The 12,429-nt window shown below is 45.0% G+C and overlaps 1 protein-coding gene across 1 annotated transcript; it reads right to left on the minus strand.

The window, feature by feature from the left end:
* Window positions 1-338: 338 nt before the first annotated feature.
* Window positions 339-1,016, minus strand: NEUROG1 (neurogenin 1). The gene has a single exon (XM_068273748.1). It carries the CDS (start codon window positions 1,014-1,016, stop codon window positions 339-341), a length of 678 nt encoding a protein of 225 aa, XP_068129849.1.
* Between the last annotated feature and the right edge of the window lie 11,413 nt (window positions 1,017-12,429).

Here is a 12,429-nt window from a genome sequence, read left to right on the forward strand (position 1 = left end):
AATCAGGAAAAGGTGACCTGATTTTTTTTAAGAGACGACTTGGGGAGAGAAAAATGCCCTGGACATTTAAGAAAATAACAGTTTAGTGATGATTTTTCTTTTCAAAAAAGTGCAAAAAAACAGTGAAAACCTTGCCGAAGTGGTACTTTCACAACGATCTGGGATTCACAGTGAGTTTTAATAGTCCCAAAGTGATGATAACCTCACAGCAGTTCTTTAAGGCAGTATATAGACTTTTAGGTCACGCCTAAACTCTATAATTAACTATATAGCACACGTGAATTATTAAGACAAGTTCACATATTAAGGCGAGGAGAAGAAGAGAGGACCATCTAAGACTATTGGTACTGGACATAACAGGCGGAATGCTGTAGGAGGTTCTGTGGAATGGAGTGTAGAGAAAACAGGCTCTCTGTATGGCCATAGTAACAGTCCTCTGACATGGCTGGGCTGCTGGGGTTTGAGGTGCACACTGAGCGGGACGATGATGATGATGATGGAGAGGCTGAGGACGACCAAGTTTCAGCGTCACTGCCGGGGCTAGGAGGGTCTGCAGGACTCGTGAAGCCAAGACGCACCACCTCTTTCTCAGTCTTGTCTTTGCAGTGATCGGCCAGCCTGAGGGTTTCTGACAGAGCCCAGATGTAGTTATGGGCGAACCGGAGGGTTTCGATCTTAGTCAGCTTGGTGTCATCGGGGAAGCAGGGCAAGATGCTCCTCAGTTCATCTAAGGCTGAGTTGAGGTTGTGCATCCTGTTCCTCTCCCTGTCGTTCGCTTTGACTCTCCTGGTCTTTTTGATGGTGTGCTGGACGGCTTCGTTTTTCACTCTGGTCCTGCCCCTCCTCTTCTTCTTCTCCTCCTTGTCCACCTGACACTTCTCTGGACTCTGCGCTGGAGAAGTGAGGTGGCCTGCAGAGTAGGGAGATGGGGACTGCATGCTGGCGCAGTCTTCATCCTCAGATGGGGAGAATGACATTTGGCTGCAGGCATCATAGTCAGAGTAGACTCTGTCCATGGTAGATGAGTTTCTGTGGAAACAGAAAAAGTAGGTCTCGGTAAGTTATATGCAAAAACTAGAAATATGACCAATGATCTATCAAGATCAGTAAAAGTGGGACAACACTAGCCAATCACAATCCTTGTTTTTTTCAAAGGTAGAATCTAAGTGCTCTGTACCCCTGCATCACTCCTGTTCCAACTTTGCTATGGCCATACACCATACATTTAGATTATGTAATCTTTGTACAATTCTACCATATCTATGTAGTAATAGAACCCATATGAACAGCACATCTCATACAATCGGTGGTATACAGTCCCATATATGTGCCATAGATTAGGCATTTAATTTGTTTAAAAGGTTGAACTGAATGATCAGTTATGATAAATCAAAGGCTCATTGCTATCGATGTTCAATTATTTTGTCTACACAATAACATACATAAAATAAGGTGGCAAGATAGGAAAAGGCCAATATCAAGTAGACATAGATTTTTTCGTAACCAAATCTACCAGTGTATGTCTACTTTCACATACATGTTTGTGAGATTGCAAGGATTGTACAATCAGGTCGTATTCATGGGCTTTACACCTGTATTGATACATTATCTCAATAATGTTATATTGTCAACAGAAAACCTAGAGAGAAAAGGTAAGGCATACAGAGAGAATATAGTATCTGTTCCATCTTGCACCACATAATGCCAAACTCAAGGTGGCCATACACTTAGTGACTATTCCCATCGATTTCCAGTCAATTCAATCATTTGGCCTAGTCTGCTAGAAATCGATGCCCCAACATGCCAGTTCAATTGAGCATCAGATCAATTTTCAGCCAAAATCAAAACTGTCGATCGTACCCAATGGACGATATCGATTGGTACCGGCTTAGGAGCAGAACTAGACCAGATCAACGGCCAATAGCCTCTGATAATTATTTTTTATAGATTTCATGCTGAAATCTAGTAGAAAAAAAATCGATGTGTAGGGATTTGATCAGATGGATCCCTCTCTGATCAGATTGTGATCTTAGAGGGATCTATCTGTACGACCAAATCTTGTAGTGTATAGCCAACTTAAGACCACTGATATACATTCCAGGAGCTAACTGGTGATATCAAGAATAGGAGTAATACCTAAGCGTTAACGCTACAAAAGTGCATAACTCATCCCACAGGTGTATATGGTGAGCGTCAAGTGGAGTGGAGAGCCTCATACTTACAGTGAAGTGGATTGTTGCTGAGGAGAGGGAAGAAAACTTCTGATCCTCTTGTCCTAAAAGGGACACGCGACAGCTCTTGTCTTTCAAGTGATCCTTGCTGCCTATCAGCTCGTGTGAGCAGTGAGTTTGGCACACGACTGGCCTCAGACACCTTATATAGGGTGTAAAACAATAGCCCTCCCCCCGCGACTCCCCCCTGAGCCGAGGGGATGAATGAATCAAGGCATCAGGTCTGCCCCGTGCTGCACTCTCTGCGATTTGCATAATTTATGTCCCCAGCTTCTCCTCTCTCCCCCGGGAGTGTGCCTAGCATTACTGTGAGCCAATGGCAGGCCAGAGTCCCGGCTGTGACACGTGAGCCAGCACTGCCATAAGCCTACTTGTTTGAGCTTCATTAGTCTATTAAAAGAAGTGGGGGAGAGAAAGAAAAGAGAGACAGAAAAAGAAAACAAGAACAAAGTGATTAGCCTGGAAGGCAGAGGCACGTTCAGGCATAAAGAGCTCCTGATGGGGTTATTGTCAGAACATCTTCCATTCTGGGACTTCTAGTGATAGTGATTCACTTTTCTAAACATGATTTTCATCCCTATCAGTTGTGCAATATTCACTTTCTTTCTTTCTTTCGTTTTTTACTTGCATTCTTTCCTGAATCCTAACTTTCCAAACTCAAAGGAAACCCAAAAACTCACAGTCAGGGCTCGTTCACACTAGGGGAGTTTTCATCCTTTTTTCAAGCGCAGTCGATTTTTAAAATCACTCCCAAAACGTTTGTGCAGTGAATGTCTATGAGAAGGTTCCTATCAGTGCGGTTCTTGCACTGTGCATTCAGCAAAGCGATGTCTGGACCATTTTTGGGGCGATTTTGCTATAATGGAAGGTATTAGAAGAGTGCTAAAACGCTCACAAAATTTGTGGGGCGATTGTGTTTGTGTTTTAAAGAATAAATACATTTTATTTATTCTTTTCCGGGTCAAAGACTTCACCTCCTGACTTGCGTCAGGGAGTGAATTAAAAAAAACTCTAGGGAAAAGCCATTATAAAAGCGCTTTTCACAAAAACAGAACACCCACCCAAGCGCCGCCCGGGAATCGAAAAAACAGAATTGCTACAAAAAAACCCCAACACGAACACTAATGCGAGCAGAGCACAATGTGAACATGCCCTTAAAGTGTACCAGAGCTCCCGAAAACAAAAAGATTTATACATACCTGGGGCCTCCTACAGCCCCATCAGCTTGGATCGCTCCCACGCCACCGTCCTCCGATGCCTGCAGCTCCGGTACCGGGTTCCCGCACTTCCGTCAGTCGGCTCCAGTCTGCGCAGGAGAAGTGCGCTCTTTGGGTATCTCTCCAGCAGCTGCTGGGTGCACTTCCCTTACGTCAGACTGGCTCCGACTGATGAAAGTGCGGGGACCCAGTACCGGAGCTGCAGGCATCGGAGGACGGCAGCGTGGGAGCGATCCAAGCTGATGGGGCTGGAGGAAGCTCCAGGTATGTATAAATCTTTTTGTTTTGGGGAGCTCTGAGTCCCTTAAAAAGAACCTGTAACAAAAAAAAGTCTCCTGGGACGTACTCACCTCGGTAGAGGGAAGCATCAGGGTCCCAATGAGGCTTCCCCCTCCACTGTATCTGCAGGCAGTCCAGCGCTGGCTCCCTCGAAGTCTCCAGCAATCCTCCCTCGACAAGCCTGACAAGTGCTGATAAGCCCTGATTTATTTACCTTTCCTGGCTCCAGCGGGGGCGCTGTTGCGGCTCTCCGCACGGAGATATGCAAAAATAGCCGATCTCTGTCGGGTCCGCTCTACTGCGCAGGTGCAGGAGACTTGCGCCTGGACAGAAGAGCGGCTCGACAGCGATCAGCTATTTTCGCCTATCTCCGAGCTGAGAGCCAATACTGCGCCTGAGCTGGAGCCAGGAAGGTAAATATTTACATCCCCGCCATTCCAGAAGGATTTTTGCCACCGCTGTTGGACACAGGAGGACAGGGGAAGTCTTCAATAGGATCCGGAGGCTTCCCCCACCTGAGGTGAGTACCCCTCAGGGGACTTATTCTCATTACAGGTTTTCTTAAAAGGGACCCTAGACAAGCTAAAAATGGAATATGAACTTACCTGGGGCTCCCTCCAGCCTCCATAGTCTGTGAGGTCCCTTGTTGTCCTCTGGGCTCCCTCCTTTCTTTTGCGAGGAGTGGCACGCAACTGCACATGCGTGGCCCCAATGCGTGCCTATCTCGCTCGTGTTTTCATCGTGTGCTTTCAGCATACATGCAGTTCTCTCTTTCAAGGCAAAGATGTGAAGCTAACGGGGCCACCAGTGGAAGAATGGAGGGAGCCTAGAGGACACCAAGGGACCTCAAAGACTACGCAGGGCTGGAGGAAGCCCCAGGTAAGATCATATTCCATTTTTAAGTTGTGTTCAGCGTCACCTTAAGGTGGCCATTAACAAAACAATACTTTTAGATGATCGATTTTATGATTAGATCATAAGATCAAATGGAATCAATCTGGTATTCAGATCAATTCCATTATTCTGATCGAATGGGATAGCAGCTTTACACATCTCTTAATGAGTCTAAATGATCATTTCGGATCGATAGTATGATCGAATCGGAGAATATTGTTAATGGCCTCCTTTAGCTCGACATTTCTATCTATGATTAATATTGCTTTATAAAGCACCAACATATTCCGTGGTGCTGTACAGGGCAAGAAACAAACATGGGGCACATAATAACACTGACCGTCGTATACACAAAATATAGATATTGTTACGTACTGGTAATCATAGCAATTACAGTGACAAATGCAACAAATGTACATGAATGATGAACAAATGTAACATGATGAACAAATATAGTAAATGTAACATGATGAACAAATGTAAGGAATGTAACATGATGAACAAATGTAACAAATGTAACTTGATGAACAAATGTAACATGATGAACAAATGTAACAAATGTAACTTGATGAACAAATGTAACAAATGTAACATGATGAACAAAATGAACAGCAAATTCCAAGACACATAAGGATGAAAGAACTTACAACAGGGGTGCCCACTTAATAGATTGCGATCTACCGGTAGATCACATGGGATTTCATGGTAGATCCTGACCGCACTACTTTTTCAATTCTGTATGTACATTGTGTTCCTAAAATTGTACATGGTAGATCATTTTTAGAGATGGCCCGAACGGTTCGCCCGAACACAGTTCCCGGTGAACTTCCGTGGTTCGCGATCGTGGAGAACCGTAAACTTTTCTGGAAGTTGGGTTCGCCCCCATAGTGCATCATGAGGGTCAACTTTGACCCTCTACATTACAGTCAGCAGGCACATTGTAGCTAATTAGGCTACACTCCCTCCTGGAGCCCCCCCCCCCCCCCCTTATAAAAGGCAGGCAGCGTCAGGCATTGGACTCACTCATGTGCCTGCATTAATTAGAGAAGGGAAAGCTGCTGCAGACTCTCATAGGGAAAGCTTAGTTAGGCTCTTGTAGGCTTCTTAGCTTGCTCCTTGCTGATTCTTATTGCTAAGTAAAAAAGCACCCCTCAACAGCTCTTTTGAGAGCTAATCTCGTTCTTGTGATCTCTTTTTTTTTTCGTGTGTGTGTCCCACTGACACTTGTGTTGCATAGACAGCCTTGGTAATTCCTACCGTGTGTGCCACTGCCAGGCCCAGCACATTCAGTGACTACCTGTGTGTGACAGGTGCACATTGTAATACCCATCACTGCATATACCTACCTGTAGTTCACTTCAGTCAGTGCACCCTCCTACCTACATGAGCGCACGCAGTGTCACTGTGCCTGTCCGGTACCTGCCTGTGTGTGACAGGTGCACATTGCAATACCCATTTCTGCATATACCTACTACCTGTTGTTCACTTCAGTGCACCCACCTACCTACGTGAGCACGCGCAGTGTCACTGTATCTGCTCGGTACCTGTGTGTGTGTGACAGGTGCACATTTGTAATATCAGTCATTGCATAATTGTTCACAGACTCACAGTACCTGTGTGACCGCACGCTGTGTAATGTATCACTCCGAGCATACCTGTTAACTGCACCTGTGTGATAGCTGCACATTGTATTGTAATACCAGTCACTGCATACCTTTCACTGCATCTGTGACTGCACATTGTATTATACCTGGCAGTCAGTGCATACCTTTCACTTGAATGGATGGCAGACTTGCCCTCCATAACAGATTCTCGTTAAAGGTAGGTAGTAAAGTCGATCAGTGTCATATACAGCAGGGCCTCGAAAGTCCTCCTGTATTGTTATTATTTGTCACTACCTCGGGACTTGCATGCCATGCCCGCTGCCTTCCTTGGATGTGTGGTGGTAGCCGTTTTTCAGGCTCCAACTCCGGACCAAAATCGAACCCTGACTCCCCGGCCGTACACTTTCTTTAACAATGGTAGCGAAAGAACCATCGACAGTATGAGCAGCGATGGACTACTGGGTGCGCAGGCTTGACCTGTGGCCAGAGCTGTCACAATTTGCCATCCAACTTCTGCCTTGCCCTGCCTCAAGCGTCCTGTCAGAAAGGACCTTCAGTGCAGCTGGAGGCATTGTCACTGAGAAGAGAAGTCGCCTAAGTCACAAAAGTGTCCAGTACCTGACCTTTATCAAAATGAATGAGGCATGGATCCCGGAGGGCTACTGCCCGCCCCAAGACTAAGTCAGTCCCCACACACAGCATCTCTGCCTGCACGCCGTGTGACTGCCTGCCCCAAGACTAAGTCGCCCCCACACAGCACCTCTGCCCGCAGGCCGCTTGACTGCCTTCTCCGCCTCCACCAACAGGGTCCAGGACTCCAGGTGGATACCTGAATTTTTAAGGCCGCTGTGTCTGGGGGGGGGGGGGGGGGCATCGAAGATAATAAGATCATTGCTTCATTGTGGACAGATCAAATTTGATCAGCTGGACAGTCACTGTTGTTCTATCATTGAGCTACCACAGCCCGGCGACCATATGGGCTTGAAAACCGCCATGGCCTGCACACTGGCCATGGTGTGCACCAGTCCAGCACGTCCGTCACTACACAAACAGCTCTTTGCGGTGCGTTACACCGTGAGTTTGGTGTGTCAGTATGAAGCAGTACTCTAATTACACTCCCTGGTTGATGTATACACATGCAAGATGTTTTAAAGCACTTTAGGCCTACAATTTAGCATTCAATGTGATTTCTGCCCTTAAAACGCTGCTTTGCGTTAAATCCAGATTTTTCCCCGGGACTTTTGGCATCTATCCCACTCCGCCATGCCCCCCTCCAGGTGTTAAACCCCTTGAAACATCTTTTCCATCACTTTTCTGGCCAGCATAAATGTTTCTAGTTTTCAAAGTTCGCTTCCCCATTGAAGTCTATTGCATTTTGCGAAAGTTTGCGTGAACCAAACTTTTGTGGAAGTTCGTGAACCCAGTTCGCGAACCGAAAATCGGAGGAATACGTGTGGGCACCTTTGGCTTACAGTCTAAAGCAGAGGTGCTCATACTTTTTTGGATTGTGAGCTACTTTAAAAAATTAGCAAGACAAAATGATCCCTTGTACCATTTTAGGAGCACACTTGTATATAGAGAATGGAAAATGTAGTGGGGTCAGGATCTACCAAGAAGACCTTCACGATCTACCAGTAGATCGCAATCTACCTAATGGGCACCCCTGGTCTAAAGGATTACAATCTAAAGGATCTAAGGGCTGTTTACCATGAAGAATCTAATGCTGGGCATACATGGAGTGACTCCCGCCACATCCCCGTGCATTCCCTCTCGTCTCCGCGGCCACCCGGATCGATTCCCATTCGTCCCCGCGGGCGCTTCCTTATCTTCCGCTCGATTCCCCACTATTGTCCGCCCGCGGGGATCGAGCGGGGTGTCGATCCGGCGGGTCATCGGACCTGTCGGAAATTATCAATCGAGCCATCAGCGGCTCGATTGATAAGGGAAAAAAAACTTGTGTTTGCCCAGCATTAAGGTTCTCATACATCTAGGGATTTTGCTGTACGATCGTCCATTCAATTCAATCATTTTCTCAAATCAAGAGAGAATCGAGAGAGAATCGAGCGTGTTCCAGTATACCCAATCGATGATAAATGTCTGATAATATCATGCCACATTGACCAGCTTAGTCGATTGAGCAGGATGCAAGATATCGGTTGATCGCACAGGAATTGGCTACTGTTTACGTATCATTCAATCAACTCTGAATCGATTTTTTGCATTCAGAACATGGAGACACAACATCGGTCAGACTGATTAGTGAAGGTGAATTGCATAAGAATCGCTTGTAGTGTGTGGGTCACTAGTTAATCAACTTTTGATCAACAATATTGAAGTCTATTCCCTAATAAAGTTGATTGTTGACTGAATCAGAGTCGCTAGATCCTTCCACAACCCATCAATTGTATTGTGCAATTAGCATTTTCAAATTGGAGAAAAAAAGGCCAGGAAAATATTTTGAATTGCAGAAAAAAAATCGCATGGCGGTGCGATTGCTATGCGGTATTCATAGGAGGCCAATCGCGCGAAAAATGCAACAGGCAGGAAGATTGTAATCGGGAAAAACTGCATTGTAAACGCAGCTCATTACTGAAAACATCCCTGTATTGTTTCCATTAGTAAAGTGAGCGCCTAGCATTTTGTGATTGCATTGGGATCAGATCGCAAAACTAACTCCATGGGAAATAGCCTAAAGGACTATCTATCTATCTATCTATCTATCTATCTATCTATCTATCTATCTATCTATCTATCTATCTATCTATCTATCTATCTATCTATCTATCTATCTATCTATCTATCTATCTATCGTATCTATCTATCTATCTATCTATCTATCTATCTATCTATCTATCTATCTATCTATCTATCTATCTATCTATCTATCTATCCACCTATCCATCCATCCATCTATCCATCCATCCATCCATGCACCTATCCATCCACCTATCCATCCATCTATCTCGGTGGACAACCTCTTTACAGAGTCAGTACCGGATCTCTGCAGCTGGAATGTACTGGGTAACTCCTAGCTGTCCTTTTCTTTTGAAAAGCAAATGAGGTGCTATGCCCACTTTCTCCTGGAGTGAAACAAAAGGACCATTTTGTTTGTTTGGCTTTTAAATAGTCAAATAGTGTTACATTAACATTTTCCCAAGACCTGTTACATTGATGGGATACTGAGGTTACACCCAGTTCAGATTTTAGAAGGTAGGCTGAAAATGTTACACATGTAAAAACTACTTATGAAAACTTTTTGCTAATATGGATTTTTTTGTTTTGTTACAAGAATGGAACATTAGTGGCCAACACCAGAGAAGACAGGCCAACACCAGTGAAAAACATCTTTGTCCAGCAGTGGCTGGATTGTGTAATGGTTAAGGGCTTTGCCTCTGACACAGGAGACCTGGGTTTGAATGTCAGCTCTTTCTGTCCTGTAAGCCAGCACCTATTCAGTAAGGAGTCCTTGGTCTAGGCTCCCTAACACTGCTACTTCCTACTTAGCACGCGTAAGGGTAAAGTGCAATATAAATGTTATTGGTCCTTGTCTTGTTATCAGTGTTAACTACTTTGGCCTTTTGGACGTATAGTATATACGTATAGTGTGCACTCCCGCGGCTGATCGCGCGTGTGCATGTGTGCTCCCGGCTCGCGGTTCGTTACCCAGGGAATCAATGAATCAGGACATGGTGCCCAATCATTGATCCCTTTCCCCGGGTGAAAAAGTGACGGCTTCTCTCGGAAGCCTCACTCTTTCTGCCTCTTGCGTCCCCACCCCCCACGTCCCTCTAAACGTACATGTGTTTTTTTTTATTATTATAAGCTTGTAAATAGTGATGGATGCAAAACGGAAAAAATTCACTTTTGTTTCCAAATAAAATATTGTCGCCATGCATTGTGACAGGGAAATAATTTAAACGGTTTAATACCCAGGACTATTAGGCAAATACAATACGTGGGTTTTAATTATGGAAGCATGTATTATTTTAAAACTATAATGGACGAAAACTGAGAAATAATGAATTTTTTTCCGTTTTTTTCTTATTCTTCCTGTTAAAATGCATTTACAGTAAAGTAGCTTTTGGCAAAATGTACCACCCAAAGAAAGCTAATTGGTGGTGGAAAAAAACAAGATATAGATCAGTTCATTGTGATAAGTAGTGATAAAGTTATAGGTGAATGAATGGGAGGTGAAAATTGCTTAGATGCATAAAGCGAAACATGAGGGCTGAAGTGGTTAATGTGTGTAAGTTCCCCCTCCCCCCAAAAAAAGCAATGCTCAAGCTGAAAATTGACAGTTTGAGGAGACTTCTAGCTCAATAGTTCAAAGTGGTCATACTGTCAGGCAGAGAACACACCAGCTGTGATTGTGCACGTTTTGTCACAGACGGCAAAATGCACACAATTCCACACAGCCCCGGATTTACATCACAGGAGCCTATAGGCACGGATGTTCTGGATACCTAGACGTCGCCATCCATGAACCTATAAACCCCACCAAACAACACTACAAGTGTGCTGGCTGCCATTTCTCCCTTACTTCCCTCCCCTGCCCATCATAGGTAGCTACAGGTGTCCCCTAGTATTAGGTAGCTACAGGTGTCCCCTAGTATTAGGTACCCTCGGTATAAAGTAGCTAGTGGTGCCTCAAACTGTAGGGAGAACTCATTACTGAAATGCTGAGAGCTAGGTGAGTAACCTCTAATTTACTCTCTGCTTGGACCTCTGCATTGGGAAGGAGGGTGGGAGAGACTAGGGGAGGGGAGTAAGCCACCTTTCCACCCTCCGTTGCCTGTAGGCACGAGCCTACAGTGCCTTATGGTAAATCCGGTCCTGATTACACATCTTACTAAAGTCAATAGCCTCGTTTAGGAAATGCTCATCAGGGCCGGTCGCTTGTGCATCATACATACGTTTGGGTAAAAATTGCATCTCGTCCATTCACCCCAGTTGGCCAGGACACCATGATTACACTGATAATCATGGCCCTCTGTGATCTGCAAGGAGTGGGAAAATCACATCCAATATAATTATGGGATCAAAACACGACCAGTGGAAAAGGCCTCTTACTACCCCAGAATTAATCCCCGGGTCTTCTTACTGTGAGGAGGCCATTCCATTGCCCCTCTGTCCTAGCAACACATGAAGGTACAGGCTGGCATGCCATGATGTGATCGTTTGGGGGCTGAGTGCTGCTGTACAGAAACATCACTAGAGTGACGGAGTGGCTTCTGGTGGGTGGGAGGAGTAAGAGAACAATGCATTCAGTGATTGGTCATGTGTTACCAAAGATCTGTACTAACTCTACACTCTCAACCAAAGTGGTCCTAGATGGCCGACCGCCTGGGCCAAGTTTAATCCAGCTTGTGTACATATCTTAAAGGGAACCCGAGCTGAGAGACATGGAATGTTTAAGAAATTCAAAGAAACTTTATGCTAGGCATACACTACAAAGCACCTTTGGTAAAGCAATAGTCTGACATCTGAACAGTGATGTCAATAGTCTGAGGCATCTGAACAGTGATCTTGCTTCCACTATGATGAGATACTTCCACTCACTGTGACAGAATGCTGAGGAACACAGCAATCCATCTGCTGGTTCAGACAGGTGAATGAGTGGCCATTGACAAACACCAACACAGCATTCCCATGTCCGCCTCCCCAAAAAAGAAACACAGACAGTTTTGTTTGTTTTGCCACTATCATTTCCACAACATCATCAAAATTCACCCCATGCTAACCTTCAACACTGCCAAACTCCTAGTCCATGCTCTGGTCATCCCTCATCTGGGCTACTGCAATGCCGTCCTTTCTGAACTTCCTGAGACTCGCAGTCCTTTACGTACACAGCTGCCAGGCTCATTCACTCCTCCCGCTGCGTCTTCAGCTGCTCCTCTTTGGGCCCTTTCACACCAGAGGACTTTTTCGGCGTTTTAACGCCACAGCCGAAGTTGGCGTTTTCTAAGGTAAAATGAAAGTCCATAGACTTTTATTTTACCTTTCACATCTAACTCTGCGTTTTGGAGCGTTGCGTTTCAACGCTCCCAGGTGCTTTTTCAGGGCTGTTTACAGCCGAAGTTGGCTGTTGGCGTTTCAATGATAGTCAATGGAAAACGCCAACTTCAGCGTTTTCAAAGCGTTTTCAAAGCGTTTTACAGCTGACTTGTTTACTTATTTTTATAGAAAAAAAAAAAGGACGTTTTC

This window comes from Hyperolius riggenbachi, chromosome 3 (assembly GCF_040937935.1).
Source record: "Hyperolius riggenbachi isolate aHypRig1 chromosome 3, aHypRig1.pri, whole genome shotgun sequence".
NCBI classification, from domain to species: Eukaryota; Metazoa; Chordata; class Amphibia; order Anura; family Hyperoliidae; genus Hyperolius; species Hyperolius riggenbachi.

Excerpts from the sequence above, each read along its gene's own strand:
- NEUROG1 (XM_068273748.1), bottom strand. The coding sequence starts at position 1,016 with ATGGACAGAGTCTACTCTGACTATGATGCCTGCAGCCAAATGTCATTC.